This window comes from Lichenostomus cassidix, chromosome 3 (assembly GCF_008360975.1).
Source record: "Lichenostomus cassidix isolate B80296 chromosome 3, HeHo_3.0, whole genome shotgun sequence".
Taxonomy (NCBI): Eukaryota; Metazoa; Chordata; class Aves; order Passeriformes; family Meliphagidae; genus Lichenostomus; species Lichenostomus cassidix.
The window spans coordinates 38,235,111-38,254,691 of NC_139483.1; the positions used below are offsets into that span (position 1 = coordinate 38,235,111).

The 19,581-nt window shown below is 38.6% G+C and overlaps 1 protein-coding gene and 1 long non-coding RNA gene across 3 annotated transcripts; one reads left to right on the forward strand and one right to left on the reverse strand.

The window, feature by feature from the left end:
* Positions 1–718: 718 nt before the first annotated feature.
* SFT2D1 (SFT2 domain containing 1) lies at positions 719–19,166 on the reverse strand. Of its 2 annotated transcripts, none has more exons than XM_085055342.1 (8): positions 18,975–19,166; positions 13,579–13,665; positions 11,677–11,759; positions 8,245–8,326; positions 5,812–5,847; positions 5,010–5,068; positions 3,600–3,629; positions 719–1,432 (listed from the first exon to the last, which is right to left on the reverse strand). In XM_085055342.1, exons 1-8 carry the CDS (start codon positions 19,035–19,037, stop codon positions 1,393–1,395), a joined length of 480 nt encoding a protein of 159 aa, XP_084911468.1. In that variant the 5' UTR covers positions 19,038–19,166; the 3' UTR covers positions 719–1,392. The 2 variants fall into 2 exon arrangements, with proteins under 2 accessions (XP_084911468.1, XP_084911467.1); XM_085055341.1 differs by lacking the exon at positions 18,975–19,166 and adding an exon at positions 18,085–18,167.
* Positions 2,530–5,881, forward strand: LOC146439492 (uncharacterized). The gene is made up of 2 exons (XR_014850814.1): positions 2,530–2,743; positions 5,566–5,881. It is a non-coding gene; the product is annotated as an uncharacterized LOC146439492 (long non-coding RNA).
* Positions 19,167–19,581: the final 415 nt, after the last annotated feature.

The window sequence follows — 19,581 nt, forward strand, 5'->3', positions numbered from 1 at the left end:
GCTGTGGGGCCAGGACTATCTGGCCCTGTATCACCAGCAGGGAGGATGCCTCCCTGGCAATTTATTGTCACTAATCAGTTAAAAAGGGCTTTGTTGGACGTCTAGCTGCAAAATAATGCAATCGCCCTGTACACAGCTTCCCCAAAAGTTGTTGCTATGTTTTGCAATATACACTGAGATTTAACAGGAACATACTGTACCTCAATTTGTCTCTTTAGCCTGAACTCTGAATACTAAAAAGACTGGGGTTTTCCCCTTCCTGACACTGCAGATCAAATCTTTTCAAAGCCATTCCTTCTTCTATATTTGTGGATTAACAGAAAAAAAGAAAAAAATCCAAAAAACTCAGTTTTGAACACACATAAGTAAGCACATCCATCCTATGCAAAAAAGAACATCCTGCAATATATCAACCATCAAACGTTAAAGACTTAACTTTGCTCCAGAATAACTGGATAGTTCTTAGTTGAAAACATTAGAAATGAAAACCTCTTACTGAAGCAAAGTCTTAGAGTACTTCAATCTATTACCAGATTGAGTCAGAATGAACAGTTTGTCTAAATACTAAAACCAAAAAAAACCTTTAAAGACACTTTTCTAAATCTATTAAGCAAATTTGGATAGTCATATACATATCCCCTTTTATGCTTTCATATTTATTCAAGTGTAAGGTTGAAATTTTCAGCCCTCTATAGCTGATTCCTAAATAAAAATGTACTTGGCACCTTTAAAATGAATTTATTTCACAAGTCTCATTTATACATTAGCAATAAGTTCTTTTAGTAAAAAGTATTTAAGTATGAAAGTTTTTTTTTAAATCATTTAAAATACAACTTTTTAATAAAATCCAACAAGTCCTAAACATACCTTTCACATTCTCATTAAGTTTTTTTTCCATAAGGCACATGCATAGACGTTTCAAAGGAGCAATTACTTACAACTCACCAAATCATTATAACGGTTACAAAACTCTGTCTTTGGAAAAGCATAGAATGAATAATATACAAACATAAATGGCACATTGCAAATTTTAGACAGAACTGTTAATGAAATCTTTATGCATACTATCCAGACCTTGGTGACTTGCCTCCCCTGGGGAATAAACTGTTACTGGATACAAAGTAGTGTTAAGACTACTCTGCATGAAGTATTTAAATGTACTTTTTATTTAAAAAAAAAGCCTGGAAGTTCCAGGGTAAACACAAATAATTCTCCAAATTTATTTAAAAAACTGTTTCTAGTAAAAATTATTTAATGTCCCAAATGCAAAAGGCAAGGAAAATACTAAACTGTTACTGGGTATTTCAAAAGTGGAAAAGTATAGTTTTCTGAGCAAAATTTACAGAGGAAAAAAGTTGCCTTTTAAAGTGGACAGTGGTTCCTGGTTTTAATTTATCCTAGACAGGATGAGAAGCATTTAATCACAGCATCCCTTAAAAAAGAAAAAAAAAAAGTCAGTTAAGATATTTTTTATTTTGTTTATATCCATCTAAACCATTACTTATTTACAAGTATAAATATGGCAGAAACTAAAGACAGATATCAATAGTTTATTAAATGCAGGATCTGTGTGTGAGTGCTTCTACCAAACCAGCTGAAGTCCAGGCTCAAGCCCAGTCTGTCCCAAGGGTATTCCATGCTGTTTACATTGCAGCCCATGCTGAAATGCAGACAGTGTTAGGAACTGCTCTGCAGCACACTGGGAGGCTGAGCAAAGGGCAGAGCCTGATTTCGCAAAGGCTGCCCAGCAAGGGCAGCTGAGGAGTGCCTCAATCCTCAGCAAGGCACAGGTGCCAGGACTCCAAGCCACGTTGGAGCTGGACCATCACAGTGCAGGAAATAAAGCACAGGCTGAAGGGTTTAAAGTGTGCACTGACGGTGCAGGATGGAGACAGCTGGTTCAGCCTTCCGGTTGGGAAGATAGAGAAGGTTCTATTTTTTCAATCAACAATAAGCTGGTTTCTGTTACACTCATATCACTCACTTTAGTTTCCTTTATTTTTCCTTTTCCCAGAAAAGTAATAACTTATTAAAGAGTGGAATTTGTGTTCTGTTGGTAGTCAGTTTGAAAAATGAAGAAACAGACTATGATCACTCAGCTGTATGGGTTTTGGTCTTGTTGCATTTGTTGTTTTCATTTGGGTTTAGTTTGGTGGGGCTTTTTGTTGCCAGGCCAACAGGAGAGCTACCATTAATTACAGAAAAAACAAACAGACACTAACAACTCCCTCCCCCCAGGAAACCCATGAACAAGTAAATTGTTTTGAAGATTAAACTATTAATGGAGTTAAACTAAGGAGTGGTAATTTTATGAAATCAACAAATTACAATTTAAACAAATGACAATACTATTCTCTGGCACTTAGCATGGTTGAGATCATTGTTCCCATAAGAAAGGCAGCCTACACAACAAATTTATGATACCTCTCCACATAAGCAAGTAATTCAATAATCCCTAAAGAAATCACTGTATTCCTAAAAGCAGTTTGTGGAAAATTTATTTCTTTGACTCATAAAATCTAATAGATAAATAAACCCAAAGAAATTAACTGATGCATATACTCTAATATTTTCTCCTCAGAACTTAAAAGTACTGTTGGTAGGAAAGAAAAAGTTGGAGAGACTAGAAGCTCAACTTGCTTTCTCTACAGAGCAGACCATTTAAAAAAAAGACAAATGAACCTGCTGAGGCTGTCTCACGGGCACTAGAACTACAAGAGTTCAAAATACTACTTTTGACTGGGTAAGTCTGAGTTGTCAGAAATAGGAATTTGAAGCCTGAGTTCAGTTAAAGTATTTTACCCACTGTAATTATCAACTACTATAGTAAAAAAAATCCTTCCTAGATGAAATCTGAAGCTTTAAAAAAATATTGTACAGATTTTTTGGCAATGCTACAAGAAAATACCTGATGAAAGGGATAGACAGTAATTTGCATTCTTTTTCCACCTACTTCTACTACAGAAAACCTCAGTAAATGATATAGAAGTGCTTAATTTATTTTTTTTAACACACCGTTGGAAAGACCAAACTGCATTTTACATGAACCATTGAGAAAACTGATCCTTACATTTGATTACTTGCATGTGTTTTCACTGTCTTTGGTCTGCTTTCATTCCCTTTTTGTACACATAAGAATGAAAAAAAAGAGAGGAGCTTGCCAGAATGAAAATATAGACAAAGCGTTGCCTTTGCCCCTCTAAAAACTGATGGAGGAATTCAGAAATAGAAAAAGAAGCTGACACTGTTGTTTGTTCGCTTTTAGCTAGAACCTCAGATCCATAAGTTACCTTTAATTTTAGGACCAGAAAAGTCACTATTGCAGCACTGTGTTGTTAAATCATTGGAAAATTTAAACAAAACATTGATTTATTTTCAGTGATAGAAACTAGAGAGAAATTTATTAAAGAGAATTACTATGTATTGTACTTCTATTTAAAGCTTATATTAAGCATGGCTTTTAAGTTCAGCTATGCCATTTTCTAAAAATTAAAAGAAGAGGGAGTATATTTTTCCACACACCTAAAGTACTTTTTCCCCCCTCCCCAGCACAAAAGTAACTGATTTTTGTTAAGATGGAAATTATTATGCAGACTCACCTTGCAAAAGGAATATAAGACAGACTATACCTGAAAAAAAGAGGAAAAAAGTGTATTTGCAGAGTGTTCACGTCTCTCCTAGAACCAAATTATTTCACTTTAGCCCAGCATTAATAAAAGCAACCTGTTGTAACAAAGTTTTAAACAAGATTACCTATCCAAAGTTTAATGCTTACCTGCGTAAAGACGACATGTTTGGACAAGAGCTAAACATACTGACAAGGATTTAGTGGTTTAGTTTTCCCTTGTTTGGTTGGTTTTCTGTTTGGTTTTTTTTTTTTAATTGTAATTCATAACTTCTATTGCACATGAACTTAAAAATATCCAGACTTACTATTGCCAAACACAAAATGAGTAGATATTTCTGGGAAAATTGTATTCAAGGTGATAGAGACAACTTTTTCCAGTTTAAAAGACAATCTAAATTACTATTGAAATACACATCTAATCATATTATTTACGTAACTAAACGCAGATACATGCTGTAGTATGAAAAATATTCCACAATTGTGACACTGAGACAGCTGACAATTCTATTATTCTCTGAAACTTGCTTCTCACAATCCTCCAGGCAGTGTTTTGTTCTCATGCCCAGCCTGATCAAACTCCAGGACCCTTAAAAACATGTGAACTGTCTGCTGCAAACAAGCAGAGCACAGGCTGAGCTACAGGTCTTCCCTCCATCTAGTACCACACCCAACAGTCCCTACCCTGAACAAATGGTTACTTGTCCTCAGACCCAAGTTCAGCACAGACTCTGTGTATTCAGGGCAAGTTCAAACAAGAGCTGTGGTCACCTTGGGTTGCCTGAGAGTTCACACCAAGTAATTCACCTGGGACAAGGACAGAAAGTGTGTATCTCTATGCAGAAAGCAGTAATTTGTGAACCTTCTGCCAGGCTTGCAAGCATTCACCCAAATTCATGCACACATTGCCAAAACCAGCTCCTGAGTGCACTCAGATGGTCATCACACTACCTGCTGCACAAAATTCACTCTCTCACATCCACTCACTCTTCACCCAGTGCCACTGTATATTCCCGACTCAGAACATACCCTATAAAAATGTTTAGTTTCTTGCACTTCCAAAATGAAAAATTAAGTTAGAATTCAAAAAAGAGGAGATTATATTGTTACTTCCACAACACAAAAAAAGCATGACAATTTTTTGCATACATATTCCTTTCATAAGGCTTCAGACAAGTTCACACATTGCAGAATACACTTCAAATTACCATTTTTGCAAGACGATTGAATATAGATTTAGCTGGAGTTACACAACCTAGCTGTGAAAAACAGATTGAGGCTAGCATTTGGGCACTTTAATATGTGAATCATATATGTATAGGTTTATAATCATGCCGGTGTAGGGGCAGAGAGAAGAAATTAAAAGGAATTTTAAGAATCTTACCAGGTCATTGCCAAGAACTGCAATATGCAGAATAACATCGCCAAACCTTTTTTGTTCCACTAAGTAAAAATAAAGCAAATACTGCACGTTAGTTCATTTTGCACCAGTCTATACTGTAAACAACTGGAACAGTCTGTTCAATCAAAAATTGAGTTAACTGACAATACCTAAATTTCCTTGTCTTAATTTGCCATTTCTTTCCTAACAACTTTCCATTCATTTATCCATCATTTCATTAGCATCAAGCTATGAAAACCTTTTCTAGCTTTGAAAACACCTAACAACATCAGTGTTAACACTCATTCATGACCCTGCACCTCTGCTAATATAGAAGTTCATTCCAGTGACATATTTACTTCTATGGAATGTACCTACAGACAGTTTTCAACCAAGATGCTAGAAGATATTTCTGGTTTTTTTTTCTTGTTGTCTTAACCAGATTAATTTTCTGTATCCATGGCTTTTAAAGATGATGACATACGCTCTGATACTTTGTGATGTAAGTACGCATCACTGAAACAATATTTTAATTTGCTTTTCTTTGTTTTTATTCTAGAGATCTGCAGACTGAACCTGATGCTCTAGATTTTATATTCTCATCTACATCACATGCAGATGGAACGATGCATTTGCTTTACAGCCAGCAGGCTCATCACTCCACCTAAGCTCAACTGCAGCAGACAACCACCACATACACGAGCTCACCTTTCCTCTACAACTCAACTGTATCTTAAAGCTACAATATAATTAATAAATTAACCTAGTTAGATTGCTTCTTGAGGAAAAAAGCATTCTCACTTACCCAGAATACAGCACACAGAGTCAATATCAGGCAAAGCTGGGGTGAGAAGGAGAAACAACAAAAAAAAATCCCTCAAATAAACAACAAAGGAAATACAAGTAACTGTTTTCATGTTTTCAATGGGCAATCAGCATTTGAAACTGACTTATGAAACAAGCAGAGCCAAAGGCTGTCACAGAGTGACTATGTATGATGAACTCCACATAGAGTGGTGTTTTTCAAAGCACAGTACGAGGTATTATTGGCCAGAAGGGCTGGCTCTTGGAAGAAAGAGGAGGCAGGAGTTGACTTCAGGAAGCAACAGGAGTATAACCAGGTGTGTGTACCTTTACATGTTAGTTCTATTAAGAGGTGGGCTTAGATGATAAAGCTTTATTGAAAGGAATCAAGTAGTCTGGTAACTGCTATTCTCTTATTACAGTACATACTATCATTTCGAAGCTAGAATTCATAACACCCTTCTCTGACAAGAAAGGTACGTGCATCACTACAAACCCTTTATTAAAAACATCCATTCTCAATTACAGTATCTGGCAAATACAGGCTATGCCTCATCTGCCAGTACTTTTTCATCTTCTGACAGTAATGAAGAGTCTACTAGGGAGCAGCTGTCTCAGGTACAGTGAAAAAGCTCACATGAGGCTTTGTTAAGGTAGTTAAGACACTTTGGATGGAACATTATAATGATATGGTTTACCATGCCAAATAACACCATTCATGCAAGCCTAACCATCGCTTAGAACTTTTCCACTAAATCTTATCTGACTTCCTCCATTTCTCATTACACATAGCAGAAAACAGAACAAAACTACAAATTAATTTTCTTTTGAAAAAGAAAATTGTTGCTGCTTTATTGAAAGGAAGAAAAATAACGGACTCTTTTGAAATTTTCCAAACATGTTTGTGACTCTTGAACTGTCTACGATTCTAGTGTTGTGTTAGGATGGGGATTAAAACAGTCAAAGTTTTCAAAACTTTAACTTTCCCAGTTCTTCTCTGTTTTACTGAAATTGCCCTACTAAAAGTCTTAGCTCTCATGCAATGTTCATGTTCACTATTAGATGAAATCTTTCATTCTGTCTTTTCTCAACTTTGTTGGTAGCGCCTCTGCACAGGTAGGTCTGCAATGTTTGCTCTCTGTTCTCTTTCCATTTCTCTGATGTGTCTTGTTTTAACAGCCTTCAAAGTGAGTTATTTTCTTTGTCACCGTGTCTGAGCACACTGGATGACAGGATCATCAGAGCAAAATGATTTTTGTCCCTGCTCTTTTAAGTGTCTGGCTTAGGCTCTCAGTTTCACTGCAAAAAGCCCACAGCCGTTATGTGTTGGAGAATTCATGCTCAGCAAATATAGACTCTAGGAAAACTGGAGATATTCTTGGACATTTTTAATTCAGACCCATGAAACATGATCTTTGTAGGACTTGCAACTTGGTATGAGTTGTAAATAATAACAGAACAAAACAAAAACACTCAAACAAAGAAAACCAAAACAAACCTCTTGAACAAAGCTTGGAGTCCAAGCAAGGATCAAGTGACTTCCCCAAAAGATATGGGCAAACGTGAGCTTCCCAAATGAGACTGTAACTTTTTTTTTGTGTGGGTGTGTGAGAGGAAGAACATACAACCCCCGTATGACAGCCGCCCAGAAAGAATTTATGAAGACTTTCTTACCCACTAATCATCTGGAGAAACAAGTTATATGATAGGGAGAATAGGACAGCCAACTACATTTCAAAAACAAAAGTTGAAACAAATCAGGAGGAACAAGAGACAAAAGCACAAAACAGAGAAGCAGAAAGGGCAGAAAGTTGTTTTAACTACCTAATATAGATAGAGCTTTGGGATAGGAATTCTGATACTGGGGAGAAGGCTTTTCTCCATCCTCCTGGAAAAAGAAATTATGGTCATGGAAGTAAAGGAGCCAGGGATATCACAATGGAGAATCTCAAAGCTGAACATGTGGCTTCCCAGACTCTGGGGAAATAAATTAATTTTCTCCATTGCTTTGAAAGCGCTGAACCACTGACTTTACAGACTGAGCTTGCAGCCAACAAACAACTGTCAAGCTACACTTGGTGACCACTGACTTTTCACAATAGCTAAAACGTCTCTCGCCTTGCTCTTGAAGAAAATATTTTAGAAAATAAATTAAAAATAATTAACTTGCTATTAGATTTACTAAGAAATATTTAGTACAGAACATTTTAGTCCAAATGATTAATTAAAAAATTATAAACAACAAAACCACACAAGTTCATAGAAAGGAGATAGATGATCTTTGTGACATACAGGGCTAAACAACGTGACTTTAATTTCTCAGCAGAAGGAAGAGGCAGACTGAGAAATAACCTCCCTTTAGAAAAGCATCAAATTTAGCTTTGAGGCTAAAGGAAAACTTTCTACTAAAAGGCAGCAAAGATAGTATATTTACCAACATCACGATTGTAGCTATTAATCGTTTTGGATCAAACATTGCTTTCAGTTGCTTCAGTGGCCCCATCAGGAAACATGTACTAATGGGAGAGAAAAAACCGAAACAAATTGTAAATCACTTTCAAATAACTCTTTCTAAAAGACAGTAGGTAATTAACCAGTTTTCCAGCAGATAGATGACTACAAAGACTTTAAAAAAAGATATTTCAGTGCTTAGCAACAGACACTCACTAGAACAGAAGGTGAAATACTCCATGAATTTAGCCCAGGAAACAGTTTATGAGTCACCCCTGGACACAAAATTCTTTCCAAAATATTACCACAGTAAAAAAAAGTAACAGGCGAATGCAAGAACACTTATATTGGTTGAGATAAGAGAGGACAGAGTGTGACAAGGATATACTTAAGAAATAACAGAAAAGCATAGAAGCAAATCAGTTTTCATGAACTCTTTCACAGAATAAGAAAAGACACATTTCCATCAATAATCTGTTTGATGGTGCTGAATGCCATTTATAAATAAAAACAATTAAGAAAGCAGCACAGTTACAGTTAAATTTAAACCATGTTAGGAGACAAAATGGGAGGAGATTGAACAATGACTATAAGTAGCTCTACATGAATTTAGAGATGGGTGGGTAGTCAAAGATGTTTTGATTGTTATTTTAAGATGGCAAGCACCATAATACATGGGGGGAAAAAGATGAGAAAACTGAACTGCAGAAGTAAATGAGATCATATCCAAGAGTTGGGGAAAGATAAAGGGAACAAATATAGTTGTTAGAGCTTTATACACTACCAAAACCAAAGATTATGCTGTAAATAAGTTATCAGAGGATTATCAAGTTGAAGTCTAGTGAATTTCGTGTTGAAGCTGTTATAAGAACTGACTTGACAAAACAATGTCAAGATTACAAAGACCAAACTGCTGTAGAAAATTTCTCTTTAACAGTAAATTTTTTTACCCAGGTGGAATGCAAGTAGCTACAATGAAGATTACAGGGAAGTTCTGCCTGTTTTGGTCAAACTCAGAAAACGAAAAGGGAAGGAAAAAGTTCGGTAGTTTGTATTAACCCTCCTGCTTTTTTCTACTATTTAGTTAACTTGAAGGGAGAATGAAAATCATCAGCAACACCACATGCTGTACCTTTCCACGCAAAGAAATGTCATCTGAACTAAGATTTCACAACCTCAGGAGTAATTCTCTGGCTTCAAATATTTGAGATGTCTCTTTCCTCCCTGTCATTCTGCTTTGTAGAAAACACAACAATTTAATGAAAGAGTCAAAATGCCTGTAATCTTGTGGTGGTCTGAATGCTTTACTATAGAGCAGAAAACCTAGCTTAACTCCTTTTCTAGTCATTCTTTTTTATATAAAATGAAGCAGGGAAGAATTTGATATTTCCTCCTGAAACCAATCATAAGCCTTCTATGACAGAAGAAATATGGGAATCCACATTCCAGGCAGTAAATGGAACTCAATCTTCCACATCCAAATGTTCTCCTACCAGCAACTTTGCACATGTATCTCCTTTTTTTTATCTTAGACAGACCTCAAATGTCCATTTAAATTGAAAAGTTTTCACAATGCAATAGAAAAGAGAAGCTTTACATTCATTCCAATCCAAACTAAATTCTTCTCAGTGTTTTTTCATCTTGTCTGCTGACCTATAAAAGTAAATTAAGACAAAAAAATGGGACATGAAGAACTAGAAGAAAAAATTAGTTAGCTAGTGGATGGATAGAGATGAGGAAAATACAGTGGTAAAAAGGAGTTAAGTTTAGGCCACATCACATAGGCAGAAAAAACAGAAAGCAAAATACATTGTTTGAATCTGAGTCACATTGAAAAGACTGACATAAGAAGAGCTTCTCCAGAAACGAGAAGAGATTCCAGAGGGAGCAGAAAGAAAGGCTGGAAAAAAATTCTAAACATTCTGCAGTTAAACAGCATAATTTTCTTAGATATACCACATTCTGTGGGAGATACACTCATCATCCCTGAGAATAATCAAAAAAGTATAATTGTTTTCATGTTCATGGTTAGAAAATTATAGTAAAAACAAGCTGGAAGGGTCTAAACAGGCTAGTAAGAGCGGTAACTGCATTTTGGATAAAATACAGACTTGCAAATGAGCCTGAAAAAGTTGAAATATGCTTGTCAATTTGGGACTGCATTGTCATCTCCTACTATTCTTAGAACAGTTGCCTGTTGTTTATATCCAAAAGTTCTATAGAAGGAAAAGGGGGCCTCTTTTTTCTTCTAATTTTAGTTGTAATCCAGACTAAAGTTTCTCAGCATTCTCCTAAAAAAAATACCAGCCTGTAAAAACTTTCCTCTTAACTCAATTAGTACAAAATTTCTAAAATGCTCATTTAATTTGAAGCAGTGAAAACACACCCAAAGTACCAGGTAAAAACAACTCAACAAAAAACCTCATCCCCAACCCAACAACAAAGAACAAGGAGTAAGAAAAGGGAAAAAAAGCAAACACTTAGCTTTGCCTATCTCCAGTTATTATCAACCTTTTGTCTTGTTTTAGTATGAGATGGAACAATTCTACAATTGAGACTCAAATTCAGTATAGAAATTACTATCTCCTAACAAATTTGTTGAAAAAGAGCAGTACACCTTCACATTTCTCAAACATTAATGCCCCATTACCCGAGTTTTAATAGATTAACAAAGCTTTGACTCAAGACTTAAGTCACTTGACTAAAGTCAGAAAGTCCATGAAAGTCAAAACCAGAGTCCATGGGATTTCAGTCCAATGACCATGCTTCAACTACACAAAGATAATAAGAGAAGGAGGGCAAACAGAAACTCAAAATATTTATGGACATTAAGTTGTTTCTTATGTATCTTTCAAACTGTGAAATAAAGTTTTCAATCCTGAGGCCCCTTCTGCAAATCTTTTAAAACTGTTAGGTGGAACACTTCAAAGAATCAAACATAAAATTTAAAAATACACTTCGAACAATTTTTAGATTCTGCCTTTGGCCTTGCAATCAAAACAAGGATTTCCTGGATGTTTCCTTTTTGAAAGAGTTTTCTTGGAAACAGGATGATCTCTCTATTAACAACAAAAAGCTCCTTCCAGTAACAAAGTGGGCAGACTACCAGTTTGCTCCTGAAGCTGAGGTACTTCCGAACCTAGCAGAAAGACCTAGCTGTACCAAGTACAAAACATTCAGCTAGCAATTTGTAATTCACATTTCAGATAGGAGTTGTGATGTGTCCACAAACAGGCATGTAAGATAACTGATATACAAAAAAGTTGTAAAACAAACAAGGTTTTGTTATTCACATTTCAATATGAAATATGTTGTTATACACAACATAAACAAACACCACTCTAGAGTAAAAGCAAATGGAACTGTAGATGAAAAGGAGGGTCCTTTTCTAATAATAATAATTAATAAGCCATACCTGGCCAGTGCAGCAATATTTCCCAGGGTGTAGAACACTGCAAAAAGTTTGATCCCCTTTGGGAGCCATAACAATGCTGTTCCCTACAAAAGACAGGTTATTTGTACGTTTGTAATCAGTTAATTCAATTTATTTAGATTTTATAGTCTAAAAATACAACTTCATACTACGAAGAGCATCATTCTGACATACAGAGCAGAGCAGAGCACACTGCTCTAAGAGCTGCAGCAGTCACCACTCAGCACACTTCTACTGCCACCTGCTGGCAAACAGTGTTGGTTTCCTGTATTTCTAAATACTTTTACAACTAAGCAATGCTTGTTTATATTATTGAACAAATTTATTTGTACTGTTTATATTCTATTCACAACACTTTCACTTTTGTAACAGTGCCTGACTGTACATCCTACACCTCTGCACACAAGATAAAATGTCATAAAGCTGCACTAATATTCACCATCTCCTTCCTCCAACCAACCATCTGAACTTGCTGTCTAGATACACACTGAGGCTGAATAGAAACATTTTAAAACTCTTACTTCCAGATATCTCTTCTTTCCACTAAACTTAAAAAATCCAAAGCCTTCTGCTGATCACAGCCACCTATGATTATCAGGGAGGAAAGGGGTCATAGAATTGGATTGCAAGGGACCTTAAAGATCACCTAGATCCCGCCCCCACTGCCATGGGCAGGGTCACCTCCCACTAGACCAGGTTGCTCAAAGCCCTATTCAGCCTGGCTTTGAACATTGCCAGGGACGGGGCATCCGCAACTTCTCTGGACAACCTGTTCTACTGCCTCATAATAAAAGAATTTCTTACTTGTATCTGACCTAAATTTCCCAGTTTTCAATATGTACCCATTCCTCCTTGTCCTAGCATTACAGCTTGTGATGAAGAGTCCCTTTCTGGCTTCCCTGTAGGCCCCCTTCAGATACTGGAAGACTCCACACAACCTTCTTTTCTCCAGGCTGTACAGACTTTACTTTCTCAGCCTGCCACAACCTAAACAGAGCCTCAACTAAAAGCAAAACAAACTGTGATCTGCACACTGTGTCCTGAAAAGACCCCAACCAAACAAAAAAGCAACTGCATTCTACTCATTTGCAATTTCAGTGGAAATCTGCGGTGAAAAGAAAGGAAAAGAGGGAGGAAGAAAGGGGAGGGAGGAAAGGGGGGGGAAAGGAAATGGAGGGGAAGAGAGGAAAAGGTGGTGGGGGGAAGGAAAAGAGGGAGGACTTCCCTGATGTTTTTTCACCCGCTTCTGGGAGTTTCCATGCAGCTGAAATAGCTTTCTTCTGCAAGTTACCTGTGCCAGATTTTGACAGACCCAAGCAACTAACAGATCTCAACTCTTAACTGCAGGCTGGAGACTCCTGCTAGCCCCTAAAGTTCAAGAATGAACAAATGATTTGCTGACTGTAAAACCACCAGGAGTGCAGCAGGCTTTTTAAATATCAACACACAACCACAGTCATCACCTATTGATTTGTTGAGCGTGACAGGCTATGCTTGTGGTTTTTTCAGCCTTTAAAAACCTTTCAAGCTTCCCCCCTCTTTTCTCCTTCTATTGGAGAGAATAAAAATAAGATGGGTACACACCTCTTTTCTAATACAACAGTTACAAAAACAGGGCATAGTTTGTCAATGTTCAAAACTTTTAGTAAGAAAACATATTACACTACAATAAAAATGCTCTCTTCTATAATTGGAAGAAAAATGGTCAAAATCATAATGTAGAGATCAACAGCCAATTATACATTTAATGTCCAGTTAAATAAATGTATATAAAATTTAGAATACAGGATAAAGCAAACACAGAATCATATATAAAGTAGGAATATGAATGAGGCTCAACTGCAGAAGAGTAATAAAGCACAAGGAAAAAACAACTTTACTTACAAGAAAAGAACACACAATGCCAGCAATAAAGCATATGGCAAACCATCTGACTCGAGTACCAAAGCTGAGTGTTGAGGCATCAAGGACCTTAACAGGAAGAGAGGAAAAAGAGGATATTACAAACCCAGCTTTGAACAATCTAAAGGACTTTTTTATTCTTTACCACTGAAATCCTTAATTTCAAACAAAAATAATTTTTTAGCCAGAAATAATTATTTTACCTTAACACTTGCTTGTGTATTAATTCTTTCATATTACAAAATTCTATTATCAATGTGGAACATATGGAAACATATTTACAAACAAACAAACAAGACAAAACCCATAAAGGTATATCCCAGCATGCAAGCAATACTGCTTCACTTTCAACAGATCTTCTTATTACCATAATACAGAAAATAATCACAAAAAGACCAAATCAAAAGAATGAATGGACCTTCTAGAAATTTGCAGAGGAATTAATCTATTGTGCAACACTGTAGGTTCTTATGGACATTACCACCTTTTCCTGTTACTCGAGAGGATCCCTTGTACATATGAATACCAGTATCCACTGCAAGCAGTACAACTCCAATTACTGTTCCTTACAGGGTGAAGGTGTAGGCAGACTAACACAGCTTGTCTCATCTGACTCAGCTAACTTGCTGAAAGGGAATATTTTACTTCCTGCTCCTCCAGAGTGACTCCAGAACCTAATGAGCTGAGCTACCTGACACAACTTATGACATGAGAACAGAACTAGTGTTCCTTCTATTCTGATGACTTAGCTAATGAGTCAAGCCAGCTTTGCAAGCTGACAGAAAAGCAGCGGGGCTGATGTAAAGAAAGAGGCAGGGCCAAGTATCTGGCAGAATGGCCCCTTTTAGGGGAAGTGATTTGTTAGATATGCTCAGCTCATCTCCACCCGTGCTGTAAGAATAATGCATTTCAGCTTACTCCAGATCACCCCAATTAAATGTACTTTCAATTCTAAACTGGCCTATTAAGTGAAGTGCTGCTTCAGCTTACACAAAATTACTTTAAAAAAGACAACTTTCCTATTTGTTCAGCTGTCACAGGCACTTGCCCTCTTGTTATCTGGTCTACGGGTATTTTAATAGAGTCTTATTAACCAAATATGCAAGCAAGGTCTTCTCCAGCCAATGAGTATGATATTTATCCTAATCTCTTGAGAAATTTCTCTTTCTAGAAGTGGTAAGTGAACCAAGGAAGTTTGGTTATTGCTTAGAACAATTTCACATCTGTACAAATGAAATCTGTATCTAGTTTAATAAAAAAGTGCCACATGCACGCACACATAGATGTGCTGTGATGACAGAACTTCCCAAAGGCCAGAAGATGCAGCTTACCTTGTTAGGTCCAACACTTTATCCTTATGTATGCATTAAAGAAACAGACAAAAACAGTAACTGAAAGATGGCTTAGTATTTTAAATCACATTTGATGGTCATAGTCCTGAATGCCTACACGTTTAAGAAGAGTAGGAATAGTTTGTAGGACATAGCTAAAGATAAGCACTTCAATCGTGCCTTCAGTAACACCTAAACATGCAACATGAATGCAACACATGCAAATCGCACGTGCACACACACACACACAAAAAGAGTAAAAATCCTTTCCACTCCTGTTCAGAAATTATGTGTAGATAGGCCAATACTATCAGTAAACAAATGCACACATTGCAGATTGCCTAGAAAACAGGGAAAGGATGAAGATAAATCATTTATTCAGGTGCACCAGGTTCATTGCTGCCATTTACTGTTCTTCTACTTATAATCTTAATATCTGACAGTGCTCCTGAGGTGACTACCAGGAGATTTCATTCTTCAAATAAATTTGAAAACAGCTTTATCTTCATTTAAATCCCTAACAGTTATGTGGTGAAAAAAAAAAAAAAACCAGCACAAGAAATAAGAGAATCACACAAAGGCTTGAAGCAAAAAATGCCATAAACCCCAAAAGCCTTGATACATTTTATGGATTTAATTCCTAAAAACTTAGATTGATAATGTATGCATATGAACTACAGGAAGACAAGCTACAGCATGAGGGCTGCCAGAGCACACCAACATAGCATTCTGTGTAATAATAAAACTAAATAAATTAATTGGCATTAAAATGAAGGCTTATCATCCAACCCTTCCCTATGATACCATTTTTGTTGTCAAGCTGAACCTATTTAATGCAGTGTTTGAAATCCTGAAACTGGGGATCTGGTAATGCATTTTCTCAGTCTTTGATACCTAAGGAGACAGAGGGGAGACATCATTGCAGTCGACAGCTTGCTCATGAGGGGGAAGCAGAGGGGCAGGCACTGATCTCTTCACTGTGGTGACCAGAGACAGGACCTGAGGAAACAGCTGAAGCTGAGACAGGGAGGTTTAGGCTGGATACCAGGAAAAGGTTCATCATCCCGAGGGTGGTTGGGCACTGGAACAGGCTGTCCAGGGAAGTGGTCACAGCACCAAGCCTGACAGAGTTCAAGAAGCATTTGGACAATGCTCTCAGGCACATGGTGTGACTCTTGGGGATGGTCCTGTGCAGGGCCAGGAACAGGACTCAATGGTCCTTGTGGGTCCCTTCCCTTCCAGAATAGGATATTCTGTATCCTATGATATATGTAGAGTATATCATGTAGGATATTCTACAAACCCTACTTTTTGGGTTTCATGGAAGCAATGGAGCTCATTACCTTTCCAAGACCTTTCCAGAATACTTCTTATGGCTCTTAACAGCCACCTAGTCTCCCCCCATATATTAATGGTCTTCTAACAGTTTTCCATGTGAGCAAACAGTAAAACAAAATCACTTCATTTTACAAGTTTTAAGAAATATTGCAGAAGCTTGATGGTAAATTTAAGAATATGCAAATAATGGAGAAAATTCAAAGAAACTTTGAGTAAATTTGCAGAACTGAGTTTCTAAGCCATATCGAAAAATGTATTTATAGAGATGTATTTTCATCTTTCCCTAACAGGCTTCCTTATATGTATTTCTACCAGCACTGGAGAGTAAACTATAAGAAATGTAAATACCTGGTCTATTCCTCTTCGATGAAATCTTGTTGAGTGCTTTAAGCAGCTGTCAGCTGTCATGCAACTAAAGCCAACGTGTCACATGGACTGATTTTTTACTAGTTTTGGTGTAGATAAAATTAAACAACATAATGCTGCCCTGAAAACATCACTACACTGCTATACTTACAATTTATTAATAATTTTTTTGGTAATGAAATCCTTAAATTTTTTAAATATATTTAGAATAATGTATCTAATTGCAGCAAGAAACAACAGCTGCAAAAGCTGGTCAACTGAGGAGTTTAGAAAGGATTGAGAGACTTCACTGAATCACCACACAGTTGTTTCCTTAGAGCCTTGTCTTCTACTTAGCAGGAATTACTACTGACTTGATGATAATGGTCCTGCAAAATCAAAGAAAAGAATACAGAGATATCTATGGACATGAACCATATGACAGCTACTGCACAACTATCAGATATTCCAAACAGAGGGCTGTTGTTTTCAACCAAACACATGACTCGTCTTCAGAGAGATCATTAAAACAGCTGAAAATCCTACACACAAAATATAGAACTTCACACATTCTTTTACAACCCTACCTCTTACCAAGTGTTCTTCTCTGCATGGGTGCACATACTTTTTTGCTCTAATACACACACTTTAAAAATAGTCAACACCATTCAGCCGTAGCTTTAGCAAATGTCATGTACAAATTTTCTCACGAAAAAGAGGCTTGACTTCCAGTGTCCCACACAGACATTGCTGCCTTAAGAGAAACATATAGCTGAGATATTGCCTGACCTAAACATTTCACCTTTTTTTTAAGTCAAGGGGTATTTATTTATTTTAGAGATCTTTCTGGTTCATCTCCGCATGAGGCTCCTTTGCACTGCATCAAAGACACATTTTTAAGTTTCTTTCTCTCATGTACTGGATAGCCTTTAAATAAAGGCAGATTTTTCATTTAAAGTATTTTCTGGTTGTAACAGTATCATATATAATTTAATTACTGATATTTAACAAACAGCATTTTCTTAGGTCAGTTCGCTCCTTCTCAGGATATGCACCTCAAATAAAAATTATTAAATATGCATTTATCTACTGATTACCACCTTAAAACAATTATCACAGTACCAAGTGAAAGAAAAACCTATGTCACTATTATGTGCCTCATGTGAAATGTGCCTGGTGATGGCAGATTAATTAATTTTCTTGGAACTGAAATTAACAGAAATATAAGTATTTATTTGATAATCCTGAGAGGAGCAGAAGGTGAAGCATCCCTCCCAAATGGGGGCAACCAGTTCTGGTGTGAAAGGGCACAGATTCTACACTGCATCCAAAATCAGTGGACACAATTCAGCTGCTTTGCTGTGGCAGAGAGGCCAAATTCATGAACCTTGCAGACCAACAGCAACTCGGTGCAAAACCAACCAAAGCATGCCAGCAGTAAGCTGCTAGAAGTAATACTATGCCAGCTACGCACAGGCTGTGCTGGTTCACCAAGGTTTGTTAGCTGCAGCTCAGATCCCAGCCACATTCCAGCTTCCTCCACCATGCTCCAGCACCCTGTAAGTAGCAAGCAGTATCAAGATATTCTTTGATGTGGGGCACTTTGACCTGCAGTCACATGAATTAAGAAGGAGCTGAAGGAATAAGTGGTTCTTTGTAAGCATGCTCAGCTTTGCTTCACCAGAGAGATTAATCCTCAGGAATGTATGACCTTCAAACACAGTAAAACAGAAACAAAAAAAAACCCCGACGATGAGAAAGAAAGTGGGAAGGAAATAGAAAAATTAAGTCGTACTTGAGGAGTAAGGGGCAAAAGTAACTTCAGCAGAATGTACACAAAAGGATCTTCGTCTAAAGAAAACCTCTCCTTCTGCAAATTTACGGGCATAATGGAATGGAGAAGCAATTTGCACAGAAAATTGCACAGAATCGCAGAATCGGTCAGGCTCGCAGGAACCACAGTGTGTTATCTGGTCCATACTTCCTGCTTTAAGCACAAGAAAACTTTGTAGAAAGCAAAGGAGCCTAAGCCACCAACACAGCAAAAAGCTTCACACAACAGGAATTGGCCCAAGCTCATCCCCGGGCAGGGCCTGCTGCCCACAGCCCTCGTCCCTCGGCGCACGCCGCAAACTTTGGTCTCTGCTTTGCCTGCCCGTCTGCGCCCCGCTCTGACCCGGCCGGGCAGGCACCGTGAGGGGCCGAGTGCGAGTGCGCAGGCCGAGCAGGGGAGAAGGCAGCGCGGGCAACACGGCAGCACCCGAGCCACGGACACCGCGACGGGCCCGGCACGGGGAGGCTCCAGCGCCGCTCGCCCGCCCCAGCGGGGAGGGAGAGGGAGAACGGGCCCTCGCCGGGCGGTACCTGCGCCGTCAGTCCCTGCTCCTCATCGTCCTGGCCGGCCAGCACCCGCCGCAGCTTCTCCATGCCGGCCCTCCCTGGGCAGGGCAGGGCAGGGCAGGGCAGTGCCGCGCCGCGGGTCGCGATGGGGCGGGACGGCGCTCCGCCGCGGGCCGCCGGCCCAACCGGGAAGTGACGCGCGCCCCGGGGTGGTGGCGGGCCGCGCCTGCGCGCTGGGGCTGAGGCTGCGCCGGGCGTCCCGGCAGTTCCCCCTATCCCTTGGGACAGCGCTGGAGCCCAGCCGTGTGCGCCCGTGGGGCGAGGGGGCTCCGGGGCAGCCTCGCTAGAGGCACTGAGGGGGAAGAAGGGCTTTGTCAGCCTGACCCCGGCTTCAACGCCGCCCGCAGAATCGGCGTTCGCACAGCAGCGTGGTTTGCATGAGCGCGATGAACGCAGGACATGGACTAGGGAACACTGCACCGCGGGTGTGCAGGGTCTCGGTAGCACCGCGTTTGGACACGCTGGTGCTGCGGTACGTCATGTTAAGGTGGAATTTCCTGAGCATCAGGTTCAGCTCGCTGCCTCTTGACCTATTGCTTGGCACTACCGAGCAGAGCCTGGCTCTTCACTG

Excerpts from the sequence above, each read along its gene's own strand:
- SFT2D1 (XM_085055341.1), bottom strand. The coding sequence starts at position 18,156 with ATGGTGGAGGAAGCTGGAATGTGGCTGGGATCTGAGCTGCAGCTAACA. Across the intron at positions 13,666-18,084 it reads TTGGTGAACCAGCACAGCCT|GTCCTTGATGCCTCAACACT; the intron begins GTGCGTAGCTGG and ends CTTCCTGTTAAG. Across the intron at positions 5,069-5,811 it reads CTCTGTGTGCTGTATTCTGG|TGGAACAAAAAAGGTTTGGC; the intron begins GTAAGTGAGAAT and ends ATTTTTACTTAG.